Below are 14,641 nucleotides of genomic sequence, written 5' to 3'. Positions count from 1 at the left end.
GTGCTTCAGGTTAAGAACTTTGCTTCAGGATAAGAACGGAAATCTTGCTCCGGCGGCGCGGCAGCAGCAGGAGGCCCCATTAGCTACAGTGGTGCTTCAGGTTAAGAACAGTTTCAGGTTAAGAACAGACCTCCAGAACGAATTAAGTACTTAACCCGAGGGACCACTGTACTTCACCTGCTACTGCGAAGCTCTGCGCCCATTTTGACAGGAAGCACCAGAAGTCCACATTGCAATTATATTTATGGGGATGAACCAAGAAGATTTTTCTGAAAGAATTTCTTGAAACAAAATGGCAAAGTGTTCTCATTTGTATTGCAATTCCTGGCTGGATGTGATCTGAAAGAAGGTCTGTTATTTTGCAGACCCTCTCTCACCCTCTTTCCTCCTCTGCAGTGCTGGCTGTGGCCGGACAGGTGTGATCTGTACCCTGGAATACATACGGCAGCTGCTGCTGAAACAGGTATTTCTAGGCAAGTCAGATCTGAGGGATGGAGGATTGAGGAAGCTGGGTGGATTTGGTCCAATATTTCTGTCTGTTGGAACAACAAATATCGGAACGATGTTTGACCAGACACTGTTGCTGTTTTCTTGTTTAAAGAGTGACTGTGTGTCTGGCTATTTCTTGGCTGGGTGGGTGGATAGGCAGACAAACGGACTGACAGATGGATAAAATGTCATGTAGACTTTGTTTTTAAAAATGGTGTTTAATTGAAATATGATTCGAATTTGATTTTAATAGAATTTGCCCCTTCTTCCCCAAAAGAGATGGAATTCCTGAAGCATCTCTGTTTGGAATATGTTCGGAATAGAACCAGGTGTGACGAGTGCCTGGTCTGGCTTTGCCAGTGAGTGTGTGTTTTGTAGTGAACCTCTTGCTACATCTGTGCATTGCATGCAACACTTTAATTAAATCTGTTTTCTATATATGGCAGAACTCTGGACATTGTTTATTCATTTAGAGCGTTTGAACCCTCCTCCTCAGCCAAAAAGGCTCCTGAAACAGCTTACATATAATCCATGGAAACAAGACTGTCCCCTCCTAGGAACCAATTCAGTTGTTCATAAACTAGCTTATTAGAATAAGACTATTACTTACAAGTAGTTTTGTTTTTACACTTGGAGGTGGGGAGAAGTGTTCAAAAATATAACCTTTCTCCAGCCGTCTGAGTTGACACAGTCCATAACTTCATATATAGCCTCCATCTGTATATAAAATGAGGAACAAAAATGTCTGTCCCTTGGAGAGGTCTATTGTACTGCAGAGTCTCAGCTCCCACAAGAAACATCAAGATACAGTACTTGGTTGATCCCTGCAAAATTCGCATCTTCCCTTGCCTTCTGCTTCTTTGGGGAAAATACCTCTTATGATACTCTCACATAGCTCAGAGGAAACAGCAAATGAAATAGGGAGTAGTAAAGCAGAGTGGCAAATGTGGGAACCCAAATGAAGGTCCTTCAGTCAGATATCATGCGGCCCTGTATCAGGAAGTTTTTAATGTCTGATGTTTTACTGTAAGCCGCCCAGAGTTCCTGGGGAAACCCAGCCAGATGGGTGGAGTATAAATAATAAAATTATTATTATTATTATTATTATTATTATTATTATTATTATTATTATTGCCGACATTTCCCCAGTTCTCCTCTACTTTTCAGAGAATCCCCCCGCATTTCAGTATTTTTGATGTTGTCCTAGAAATGAGGAAGCAGAGACCAGCTGCTGTTCAGACCCAGGTGAGCCCCGCAGTCATCACTCTTGTCCACACCAATACATTTTGCTGCCCGAAGCAAAGATGATGTGTGTCCTCACAGAGTCCCCCAGCATTCTAAGATGGCTGGACTGGCAGCTGAATCTGGCGAAGGGACGGCACCAGTAGCTAGGCAGGGGTGAATTGCCCTGGGTGGCGCTGGGCTTGCAGGGTACCCAAGCCACCACATCGCTCCCAGATGCCCTCTAGCTGGGTGGCGCCCAGTAGGGACGTAGTCACTTTGGCAGTGCACCCCATCCCACAGTGTGCCCTCCCCCATTGCGCTGTGCAGGTGCCCGCCCCAGGCACCGGTGGGGCTCACTCCAGCACTAGACAGCACCTCACACTGCACCAGGGGGCAGCAGACTAATTTAGAATCATAGAATCATAGAGTTGGAAGAGACCACAAGGGCCATCGAGTCCAACCCCCTGCCAAGCAGGAAACACCATCAGAGCACTCCTGACATATGGTTGTCAAGCCTCTGCTTAAAGACCTCCAAAGAAGGAGACTCCACCACAGTGGACAGGCTGTTTATCTTCATGGTATTTGGAGATCCTAAAGCAGGGGTCACCTCAAGGGCTTCACCTGATGTCCAAAAAGGCTTCTGAGCTCCCCTGATGCTCTCACCACTTAATCATGAGGGGCTGAGGGTGGTTACCTTTTCTCCCTTGGAAAACCCACAGAGCTGAAGGAGGAAGTGGGAAGGCTGATGTTTTTCCCACCTCCTCTTTGGGCTGCATGGGCTTCTCAAGGCTCCTATTCTTTGCAATCCAAGTTTTGCCCGGTCCCTTGGAAAAGCAAAGTGAGTGCACACGTCCTCTCCTTCTGTCAGTTGTGGGTAAGCTTTTCTGGGATTGTAGGATACGGGTGGCGCTGTGGGTTAAACCACAGAGCCTAGGGCTTACCGATCTGAAGGTCCGCAGTTCGAATCCCCGCAACGGGGTGAGCTCCCGTTGTTTGGTCCCTGCTCCTGCCAACCTAGCATTTCGAAAGCACATCAGAGTGCAAGTAGATAAATAGGTACTGCTCCGGCGGGAAGGTAAACGGCATTTCCATGCACTGCTCTGGTTCACCAGAAGCAGCTTAGTCATGCTGGCCATGTGACCCAGAAAAACTCTGTGGACAAACGCCAGCTCCCTCGGCCAATAAAGCGAGATGAGCGCTGCAACCCCAGAGTCGTCTGTGACTGGACCTAACGGTCAAGGGTCCCTTTACCCTTTACCTTTAGGACTAGAGAAGGCATGGCACCCATGGCACTTGCTCAAAAATTCCACTGTGTCCATGGGCCTCAAAAAGTTGGTGACCGCTTCCCTCGAGTGTGGCCAAACCTTAAGGGCGTTTGGAGCTTCCCTTTATAAATCAACGTAAATCTCATATCTCCTATCTCCTCTTTTCTTGGCAGGAGCAGTATGAGTTTGTATACCATGCGGTCACTGAAATGTTCCGGGCTGCCCTGAGTTTATCTGACTCAAACTATGAAAACGTCAAAGAAGTAAGAGACAAATCCAAAACTAAAAGCAACACTGGAGTTACTGGAACTTCCCACATAGGGCAGCTTTTCCTCATTCATCTGTGAAAGTTGGCAGAAGAGGTGGGAGGTGTTGTTGTAGTCCTCAGTGGAGATCAACCCATTGCAGTTTCTCCTTGGATTGCAAAAACCTCCAGATTTTGAGGGGCATAAATTTCTTCATGAGTGTCAGAGCTGCCTCTAGGTCCCAGCTCACAGAGGACCAACGCTAGGCTGTAGTTATGTACAAAAGTCTTTATTGAGGTTCAGTTTCCATTTTAAAGCCGCAGCGCGCAGCTCTACGTCTCAACCCTAGACCGGCGAAGTCCCGTCTGAGTCTCCGCCCCTTCCACACCAGTTTAAGACTCCTCTGGGCCCTCCTGCCCGCTAGGCTTTCATCCTTTCTGGACTCCTCTGACGCTGACCCTGATGATTCTTCCCCCTCCTTCCGGCGGGCTTTAGGACCTGGTTCCCTATCCGGGCTACCTTCTGTGCCGCTTGCCTGTACATTTGAACTTGGCGCGCGCGCCCAGCCTGCAACTTTCCTCTTGACCGTTCCCTCGCTCTCCGATGGAGGCGTGTCCATCCCTGACTCATCTTCTTTCGCTGGTGGTGAATATGTGGGCTCTGATACCTGGGACTCCCCCCCCCCACTACGCTCTGGTGGGGAAGCTGGTCCTGATTTCCAACTGCTGCTCTGGGAGTCCCCGCTGGCCCCTTGTTTCTGGGGTGTCCCCCTTGGGTCCCCCCTTGCCCTGCCCATCGGCGCCCCCTTCTGTGAATCTTCCGATTCGCTGGAGAGGCTCACGGAATCTATCGGGCTGCTGTCATCCTCTCCTACGCTGCCCTCGGATTGCTCCCCCTCACTCTCCATCTCCTCTCCTCCCTGTGCTCCCGCTGAGTCCCTGACATCCATCCCCCCCTCGAAGCCCCCCTTCCCCCCTCCCCCTCTTCTGGCGTGGGTTCCGGGTGCTCCATGTGAAGATCTGATAAGATCTTAATTGCACTGGCCATCTAATTGCTTTATGGCCCCAATTAGCCCCAGTGGTCCGGCACGCTCCCAGCCAAGCTGCGCAGACCTTTTTCTTCTCCGGTTTCGTCTAGCAGAGTAAAAACACAGCGGATCAAAACCGTTGCAGTCTGCTTCAGATCCAGACAAACACCAAGCACTGTGTATGTCCAAATTCAACAGTTCTTTATTGTAGCAAATATTTACAGCTCAGCATTTCCCAAAATCTCCTGGACTGCTAGCATTCATGGCGTCCAGCTCGTCTCTCTCAGAGACACAGAGAGAACAACAAAAAGAGCTCCTCCCTCCTTCCAAACGTCAGAGAATGGGAGGCACACTCAGAACAAAAATTAACCCAGTAAGTTCTGAAACCCAACACTCCAATGCTGTGGGGGTGCATGCCGGATACAGTTCTTCCCCCCTGGCATGCTGCCAGTCCGTGACGGGTACATCGACGTCGATCTCCTCCGCTTCCATCTCTTTGCCGGTGTGCTCGAACCCAGGGTCCTCCCCCAACCCGTCCATGCCCTCCTGTCCCCCCATTTCCTGTGGGGAGTCTGCGTGCCAGGGCCCTCTTAGCAGTCTCCTGCGCCACTCCTCCTCGGGTTGAGTGTCCCACCAATAAGAGCGTTCCGTACCCAAGTCTGAGATCAACCCCTCCGGCGAGGTAGTCTCTGGAGCCGTCTCCTCAGCCGAGAAGAACCCCTGAAACGTACTGGCTGAGAGTGTGGGGGTGAAAAGATATTCGTCAAATTAATCCTCCGGCATGGGCCTGTGTGGGAAGAGTGCGTGGAACTCGTCTTTGAGGTAGTGCTCCTCCACCGCATAGTATGGCACCCAGCTGTTGGCGCTGGCCGGGGCACCTTCCCGTGCGAGGAGATATTCAACCCCCTCTTCCCCCCATCTGGAGTCCAAAATCTCCGTCACCTCGTTGAGTGGCTCCGCCCTCGGCGACCCCCTTGTCGTGGGTGCGGCTCTAAGTGGACTAGGAGCTGTCCCTGGCTCCTGAAACCTGTGAGGTGCCTTGTAGGGCGTTAGCACCGATCTATGAAAGACCGGGTGCATTCTGGAACCCTCCGGTAGAGTCAACCGGAAGGCCACTGGGTTGATCTGTGCCTCGACTAGGTAAGGGCCTAGCTGCTTGTGTCCTAGCTTCTTCTTAGCTAAGGATCTGGCCGGCACTGCCTGGGCTGCTAACCAGACCCAGTCCCCTACCCGTATGTCCTCCCCAACTCTTCTGTGTTTGTCTGCCTGCATCTTGTATACGTGTTTTGCTAGTTCTAACTGCCTACGGAGCTGTTCATGGACCTCCTGTAACTCCTCTACCAATGCCTCTGCTCCCTGCGGCTCCCCCTCCCCCTCTTTCTCTAAGCCCGGGAAGGTCCTGGGATGTCGCCCATTGTTGGCGAAAAACGGTGTCACCTCCGTGGACACGTGTTGTGTGTTGTTGTAGGCAAACTCGGCCAGCGGCAGGTAGCCCACCCAGGTTGAGGGCTGCTGGTTAGCGTAGCATCTCAGGTACTGCTGCATGATGGCGTTGACCCTCTCCGCTTGTCCGTTGGTCTGCGGGTGTCTTGCCAACGCTAGGTTGACCTTGACGTTCAGGATCCCCATCAGCTTCTGCCAGAAACTCGAGATGAACTGGCGCCCCCGGTCAGACAGGATAGACCGTGGCAGGCCGTGCACCTTGAACACGTGGTCTATGAACAGCTTGGCTGTCTGTTCCGCTGTGGCCACCTTCGCGCAAGGAATGAAGTGCGCCATCTTGGTGAACATGTCGACTACCACGAGTACTGCTGTTTTGCCCCTCGAGCTGGGCAGATCAGTGACAAAGTCCAAGGCCACCCTCTCCCACGGTTCGGACGGGGTCTGTAGCGGTTCCAACAGTCCCGCCGGCGGTCTGTGTACTGGCTTGGCCCTTTGGCATGTGTCGCACCTCGTGACGTAATCCGCGACTTCTCCCCGCATCTTGGGCCACCAAATGTCTCTGGCTACTAATTCCACCGTCTTGTACTTGCCGAAATGTCCGGCGCTGGGTGTGTCGTGTAGCTGTTGCAGTACTGTCGCGCGGAGTTCATCTCCCGGCACGTAGATGGCCCCCTTGCGGAGGAGCAGTCCGTCGCGTATCTGGAACTCGTCGTCCTTCGCTGTGCCGCTGCGCACCTCCTCCATCTTGGATCGTGCGAAGGAATCTGTTCACAGCTCGCGCCGTATTGCTTCCAGGTCCACGGTGGCCGAAGCGCATGCCCACGCCTTAGGTGCGAAAATGTGTTTGGCCGCTACCGGTGCTGCTTCCTCCAGATACTGCGGCTTCCTGGATAGCGCATCAGCCATGATGTTGTTGTCTCCGGGGATATATTCTATCCTGAAGTCGAAATCCGCAAAGAACTCTGCCCATCGGATGTGCCTCTGGTTTAGGAACCGCGCCGTGCGCCAGTATTCCAGGTTCTTATGGTCCGTGTGAACTTGCACCGTGTGTTTGGCTCCGATGAGGAAGTGCCGCCACGCCTTGAAGGCTGCATGAATGGCCAGCAACTCTCTGTCCCAGATGGTGTAGTTCTGCTCCGACTTGCTGAGTTTCCTGGAGTAGAAAGCACATGGCCTCCAATCCCCTTGCGGGTCTTGCTGCAACAGGACTGCCCCCACGGCTCTGTCGGAGGCATCTGTCTCCACCCTCATGGGTCTGCTGGGGTTCACATGTAGCAGTTGTTCCTCGGAAGTGAAAAGACGCTTGAGTTTCTGAAAGGACTGCTCCACCTGCTCCGTCCAGATGAACTTCTTCTTCTTGGAGCTGAGGGTGTCCGTGATGGCCGCCGTCTGCATAGCGAAACCCTTGATGAACTTGCGATAAAAGTTAGCAAAGCCGACAAACTTCTGGACCTCCTTCCGATTGCGCAGGCTTTTCCAGTCCAGTACTGATCGCACCTTGGCGCTGTCCATGGCGATTCCCTTATCGGACAGCTTGTAACCCAGGAAATCCACCTCCGTCATGTCGAACTGGCACAGTTTGGCGTAAAGCCTGTGCTCCCGTAGTCTTTGCAGGACTTCCTTGACATCTCTCTCGTGAGCCTCCTGCGTTTCCGAGAAGATCAGAATGTCGTCCAGGAAGCAGACGCACTTCTTGTAGAGGAGCCCCGCTAACACGTGATGCATGAAGGCTTGGAAGCAGTGGGAGCCATGTTGTAAACCGAAGGGCATAACCCTATACTCATAGGTGCCCAAGGGCGTAAACATGGCCGTCTTCCACTCGTCGCCCTCCCGCATGCGTATAAGATTGTACGCCCCTCGTAGATCCAACTTGGTGAATATGCGTCCTTTCCTCACCGTCGCGAGCAAGTCGTCGATCTTGGGCATCGGGAAAGCCGTGGGCTTGGTTTTCGAGTTTAAGATTCTGAAATCAACTACCTGCCTCTTTTGGGGCGTGTCTTTTTTCTTCACAAAGAACACAGGACTGCCCCCCCCACTGCTTTGGATTCTCGGATGAATCCCCGCTTCAAATTGTGATCTATGAACTCCCTGAGCTCTTGCAGTTCGTCTTCAGACATGGAATACAGTTTTCCGGTCGGCAGCGTTGCCCCCGGCAGGAGGTCAATTTGTAGGGTCAGTTGTAGGGTCTGTGGGGAGGCAGCTTGTCCGCTTTCTTCTCGCAGAAGACCTCCAAAAACGCCTTGTACTTGTCGGGTACCTCTTGCAGCATGCCCAGTTGTAGCTGTGGGTCATCCTCTTGCCCCTCGTCCTCCTGGTTAGTCATGATGCAATGTTCTGCGCAGTAGGAGGAGCAGAAGGTCAATTTACATTGGTACCATGCCAATGCCGGGCTGTGCCTGTCCAACCAGCTCATGCCCAACACTATGGGCGTGTCTGACAGTTGGGTGACATTGAAGCTGATAACTTCGCGGTGATTTCCAATTCGCATCACCATTGGCGGCGTTTGCTGTACCACCTGTCCCCCCAGCAATTCTCTTCCATCGACTGTCACCACTTTTAGGGGCATCGTGGCAGGCAGGAGCGCTATGCTATGTTGCTTGATGAAATCCACTCCTATAAAGTCTGCATTGCTACCAGAGTCAATAGTAATAGGGACTTCCATGGTGAGCCCATTGGGAAGCTGGAGTGTTGCTGTGAGCTGCACCACTGGTTTGGGCGGGAGGGGGTCTGTGGGCTGTAAGATTCCTGGGGACTGCTTCACTGACTCGTCTGGCTGGGCCCCAGTGGCTCTGCTTCCAGCCAGACTTCGTCGTTTCCCTGCTGTGGTTCTCTCTGCTGAACTGCTTCTGTTACTTGTGCTGAGGCTGCATTGTGCTTGTGGAGCCTCTGGGGGCACTCTTTTGCCATATGCTGAGCACTTTCGCAGATGTAACACTTCCTGTTCCCTCTAGGAGGCTTCACTTTGGCTGCTCCTGGTGCTAGGGTTCTGGTTGCTGACTGAGCCTTGGCAACCCCTATCTCCATCGGCTCCTCTCCCCCTCCCTCCGGAGGCGTGGATTGAGCGCGCGCAGAGTCTCTGGGAACGAAAGGAGGTGCTCTTGCTGGCGTGCGTCCCCAACGCCCTTCGTCTTTGCTCCAGGGACGTTCTTCCAGCCGCACACCAATCGTCAGCGCTTTCTGGACCACTTCTTGAGTGCTCCGTGGTCTCTCCCCCCTTGCGATTTCGTCTTTCACAGCCCCGTTCAGCCCCTCCCAGAACAGGTCCCTGACGGCCGCTGAATCTTTTTCCCATCCCAGCGCGTTGACCAATGCAAAAAAGCGGGAATGATATTGCCTTACAGTGGCTCTGCCTTGTTTCAAATCATGAATCTCTCTTCTAGCGACCTCCACATCTATCTCTGATAAAAAACAAGCGTCCATTGCCTTAATGAAGGCTTTTGCGTTTTGGAGGGCTGGATCATTATCTCTCCACAGATTGCGCAACCACGCTTTAGCTTCTCCATGGAGATGTGTTAGTATGAAGCCTACTTTCTCCTGCTCATCTCTAAAGTCCTTCTCCAGCAACTTTAGCGCAAAAACTACGTCTGCTCTGAAGTTAGGATATTGCTGCAGAGTCCCATCGAAATGCGACACAAGGCTCCCTCCTCTCTTCCCGAGCCCAATCCCCTCTGATTTGGCTCCCGGTAGCCCCTGTTTAGTCAACATTTCCAACCTGACTTGCAGATCCTTGCAGACAGCATCTGATTCCTCTTCTCTCCTCCTGGCCGCTAGTATTTCTGCGTTAAGTTGTGTCACGGCGTTTTGCAGAGCTGCCAGTTGTTCTTCGGTAGTCATCTTGTGCTGCTTTTGTGAGCTCGCGAAGCACCAATCTTCGCCCCTCGCTGCGTCCTCTCACGTTGCGAGGTTCTTTCGGAGACGGGACTTACTGTCAGAGCTGCCTCTAGGTCCCAGCTCACAGAGGACCAACGCTAGGCTGTAGTTATCTACAAAAGTCTTTATTGAGGTTCAGTTTCCATTTTAAAGCCGCAGCGCGCAGCTCTACGTCTCGACCCTAGACCGGCGAAGTCCCGTCTGAATCTCCGCCCCTTCCACACCAGTTTAAGACTCTCGCTTTGCTCCACCTCTTCCTAAGTTCCTTTCTCCTCTGGGCCCTCCTGCCCGCTAGGGTTTCATCCTTTCTGGACTCCTCTGACGCTGACCCTGATGATTCTTCCCCCTCCTTCCGGCGGGCTTTAGGACCTGGTTCCCTATCCGGGCTACCTTCTGTGACGCTTGCCTGTACATTTGAACTTGGCGCGCGCGCCCAGCCTGCAACTTTCCTCTTGACCGTTCCCTCGCTCTCCGATGGAGGCGTGGCCATCCCTGACTCATCTTCTCTCGCTGGTGGTGAATATGTGGGCTCTGATACCTGGGACTCCTCCCCCCCACTACGCTCTGGTGGGGAAGCTGGTCCTGATTTCCAACTGCTGCTCTGGGAGTCCCCGCTGGCCCCTTGTTTCTGGGGTGTCCCCCTTGGGTCCCCCCTTGCCCTGCCCATCGGCGCCCCCTTCTGTGAATCTTCCGATTCGCTGGAGAGGCTCACGGAATCTATCGGGCTGCTGTCATCCTCTCCTACGCTGCCCTCGGATTGCTCCCCCTCGCTCTCCATCTCCTCTCCTCCCTGCGCTCCCGCTGAGTCCCTGACAATGAGTTTTAATCAAACTTGACCAAATATTTAGTTAATCCTTCGAAGCCTTTCCGAGTTATATTTGTGAGCTGAATTCATAAATGTCACAGCAGATTCCTGAAGATTGTACCTGCAGTTGTGGCTTTAGCTCTCATAATTTTGTTACTGCAAATATTTCATTTTCTTCAAGGAACTCAGGGCAGCATACATGGCCTTCCACTGCCCCATCCTGGCCCCTGCTTTAAGAGCGACTATCCCAAGGTCACCCCAGGCGGGGGGTGTGTGTGTGTGTTAAACCTTCGTGTCCCAGGTCCACACTGGCTTTGAATGCATGTTAAGAAGAGGAAAAGGACTAATCTTGGTTCCCAGGACAACTGCAGTGCTATCCCTTTCTTTTTTTGCAGGGGTTGGAAAACTGCAGCCCTCCAGATGAACCTCAGCCAATATGGCCAGTGGGCAGGGATGATAGGAGTTGCAGGCTGCCTTCACACGGCATGTTTAAAGCTCTTTTCTTCCCCATTTTAAGAATCCTGGCAATGGAGGAAAAGATACAGGCAGCTACTATAAAAGCAAACCCAGCTAGCTGTCTTTCTCTCTGTCTGTCTCTGGCACACAAGTGCAAGTGCACACATTCCCCTGCAGGGAACCTGTGCTTTGAGGAGGTTCCTCTTTCATACTCACTTCCCCCCAAAATGGCCTCTTATCTTTCTGATCTACTAACTGGGGAGTTCCAGCTGTGTAAGTCTGATACCACAAGAATCTGGAGGCTCTGTGGCTTTAGGTTACTTTCTGTGGGCTTGGGAGGGGCAAAAGTGACAGCAATGTGAGTGAGATATGATGTTGGCCCCATGGGCATAGGTAGGATTTTTGTTAGGGGGGCAGAACCAATGTGATGGGTCAGTTAGTTAAGTATTTCTATTGTTTTACTCGTGCCCCCCCCAGGTTACACCCATGGGTGGCCCAGAGACTGGCATTTGAAGGCCCCTCAGGCTCACAACTGGGCAGGGAGACAAGAATTAGCCCATCAACTGCTTCAGACTTTTCATAGCCAAGCTTCTCAGGGCTTGTCCACATTTGAGCTGGATCTTGCTTGGAGACGACATTTTCTCCTTTTGAATTTGGCTTCATTAGACCAGTGCACCTGCCAGTGCCACAGCTATTGGGGGGGTTGGGGGTTTTTTTGCTCTGGGTGATGCCTCCCAAGGGGCACCATTGAGGCTCCCAGCCTGTGTGTGTATGCAAATGCACATGGGGTGCCATTACTGGGTCTTTGACCCGAGTGAAAAAAAGCCTAGCTTCACCGCTACACACACAAACACACACACACACTTCAACTGCAGTTGAAGATCAAAACTGCTTGCTCCCATTCACACCAGTAGGTGTTCCCTTTTTCCTTTCCCCATCTTCCAGTTTGTTGATTCACTTTTTAAAATTCTGAACAAATGGCATGTGTGGAGAGATCAGCTGAGCAGCAAACACTTTAAACATAATTGTCTGCCCAATAATTGCACAATCCTTGTGGAAATGTACACCTCAATAAGGGGGGGGGGATTAGTAGAGAGAGGATTAGGTGGCGCACATTGGAGCCAGAGGGGAAGAGAAGTGAATGGGCAGCTGTAGCAATGGGGAGGAGGAGGAAGGGGCCCCACTGAGAGGGCACTGTGGCTAAGGAAGCCTCTCCACCCCCCAACAAGCCCTGGAACTGTCACTGAATGGGTGTATCCCTCAAACACAAAATCCCCAGCTAGAGGGGAATACTGGAAGACTCAGGGCCGCCCCAGGAAACTGAAGGCTGACAAAGAAAGCCCTTCTTCTCCCACTGCATAGGAGTGGTGGCCACCGGCTTGGATGGCTTTAAAGGAGTATACCAATTCATGGAGGAGAAGGCAATCCATGGCTACCAGCCGTGATGGCTCTGTTCTGCCTCCGCTGTCGAAGGCCAGATGCCCCAGTAGACAGCTTCTGGGAATCCCAAGTGGGGAGAGTGTTGTTGCACTCCAGTCCTGCAGGCAGGCTTCCCATAAACATCTGCCTGGACAATGGGAGAGCAGAGCAATGGACCTTTGGCCGGACCCAGCAGGACTCTTCTTCTATGTAAGAAGGGTGGCAGGAAAACTACCCTTCCCAGCAATCTTCCCCTCCCAGCCTTATAGGCAGGTCAGTTAAGATCTGTGCATGAAGGCTGCTCCAGGGCCTTCTTCCAGTGTAGCGCTTCTTCCCCCACACCAGCCACACCTGGATTCGGAAGAGACAGAAGTATTTGTAAATGAAATAAACAAAAATTAGCTTGTTTTCTCCAAGCAACTGAAATCTGTGTTTGCTTTGGTGGGTTTGTCTTGCTACTATATAAAAACTAAGTCTTGTTTTTATACAATTAAACAAATTCTTAAGCACAAACAAACTTTTATTTTACATCATCTGCGTTAATAGGCACACTGGCTCTGTTCCTATTAATTTCTGAAGTTGTGAGCAGCTTGGCAAGGGAGCAGGGAAAGCTCCTTTCTGTGTGACTAGGCAGTCTTGACAAGGTTGTATAGCAGCCGTCCTAAGTTCTGGAACACATAGGAGGTATAAGTGATGTTGCAATAGCAGTGAAAAACAAAGAGCTAATTTTAAAAATAAATGAATGCTCACATGAATGCAGGAGTAGCTGGCCATGCAGGCAGGGGCTGATGGGAATTGTAGCCCCACAACCTCTGAAGGGTATCCCGTTGGCTACTGTAGATTTAATGTGTGTGTGCCACCCTCTCAGAAGCACAGAGACGTGGCTTCCTGCAAACTTCCTGCTGTAGGATATTCAAACAGTTGTGTTGGCCTAAATCGTCCCTTACTTCCTTTCTGTTCTTCCGGATTTCGACACAGAACCGTCTTCCCCTCTATGACGACGCCCTCTCCCTCCGACACCTGGCTGTGGCCCCGCTCAAACGAAGCACCGTCCTCCACCGGTAAGGAAGGCTGAGAGAGGGAGCCTTGGAAATGGCAGCCCAGCCGTCTTGGTTTGGCAGGAAAGCAGAGCCATGTTTTGCAGTGACACCCGAGATGTGGGAGTTCTTCTCTGGGGAGTCCCAGCTGGTGCAGACTTTGGGCTGCCTTAGGGAAAGGGGTCAGGACCCTCCACATTGTACAACATGGTTCTTTTCCCCCCAAACCGGGTGCTGGTTATACATTTTCATATTTTAAGATGGTAGATGTGATTACTGATTATTCGGTTGCCTGGTTTTATGCTTTGAATGTTTATGTGGAGCTGTAGCTCATTTTGGGTTTATTCAGTGGAGAATGGCAGACACTAGTATTATTATATTATGGGTATTATTATATATAATAAAAAATACGGACTGTATTACAGCAGCTGTGAGCGCATCTCTCTGATCTTGGTACTCACTATTTTGACATCCTTCAAATCACAAAGCTCAGGCTTGGACATGTCAGAGGGGCATATGAAAACCATCACTTGGGTGAAGAAGTAAAGCCCTGCCTCCTTCTCATCCGTCAAGCCTTCCTCAAGACATACCTTTCCAACTGCAGCTTTCAGATTACCTCTCCTCCCCTTAATGCCTTATCTACTGCAGTCTGCCTTCCACCAATCAGTCTAGGGACTTGGATCGAGAAGCTTCCAGGCAGCCAGCTGAGAAGCACAAAACAGAGGCCTGGAAGCAGAGGCAGAGCATGGCTTGGGGCTGGAAGGCGCGAACAAAGAACCCCAGCTCCACAGCTCCGTGATATAAGGAAGGAGCAGCAACTGCATGCAGTTCTTCACTAGGAAGGAGGAGAGAGAAACCTAAAAAGCTCTGTGTGACCACAGCTCTTTTAATAATAATAATAATAATAATAATAATAATAATAATAATAATAATAATTAATTTATTTATACCCCGCCCATCTGGCTGGGCTTCCCCAGCCACTCTGGGCGGCTTCCAAAAGAATATTAAAATACTGTGATACATCAAACATTAAAAACTTCCCTAAACAGGGCTGCCTTCAGATGTCTTCAAAAAGTCTGGTAGTTGTTGTTCTCTTTAACATCTGGTGGGAGGGCGTTCCACAAGGAGGGCGCCACTACCGAGAAGGCCCTCTGCCTGGTTCCCTGTAACTTGGCTTCTCGCAGTGAGGGAACCGCCAGAAGGCCCTAGGTGCTGGACCTCAGTGTCCGGGTAGAACGATGGGGGTGGAGACGCTCCTTCAGATATACTGGACCGAGGCCGTTTAGGGCTTTAAAGGTCAGCACCAACACTTTGAATTGTGCTCGGAAACGTACTGGGAGCCAATGTAGGTCTTTCAAGAC

At 51.4% G+C, this 14,641-nt stretch overlaps 1 protein-coding gene across 5 annotated transcripts in view; it reads left to right on the top strand.

The window, feature by feature from the left end:
- Positions 1-14,641, top strand: part of PTPN18 (protein tyrosine phosphatase non-receptor type 18) — a 105,057-nt gene that overhangs the window by 71,566 nt on the left and 18,850 nt on the right. For 4 of the 5 annotated variants that reach the window (XM_079959005.1, XM_079959006.1, XM_079959004.1 and 1 more), the window contains 4 exons: positions 397-463; positions 1,639-1,734; positions 3,152-3,241; positions 13,222-13,304. In XM_079959005.1, coding sequence (XP_079815131.1) covers positions 397-463; positions 1,639-1,734; positions 3,152-3,241; positions 13,222-13,304 — 336 coding nt within the window. The remainder of the gene's footprint in view (positions 1-396; positions 464-1,638; positions 1,735-3,151; positions 3,242-13,221; positions 13,305-14,641) is intronic. The other variant, XM_079959002.1, reaches the window with a different exon arrangement.

This window comes from Podarcis cretensis, assembly GCF_951804945.1.
Source record: "Podarcis cretensis genome assembly, chromosome: 17".
Lineage (NCBI taxonomy): Eukaryota > Metazoa > Chordata > Lepidosauria > Squamata > Lacertidae > Podarcis > Podarcis cretensis.
This window is presented reverse-complemented; position numbering and strand designations above follow the sequence as displayed.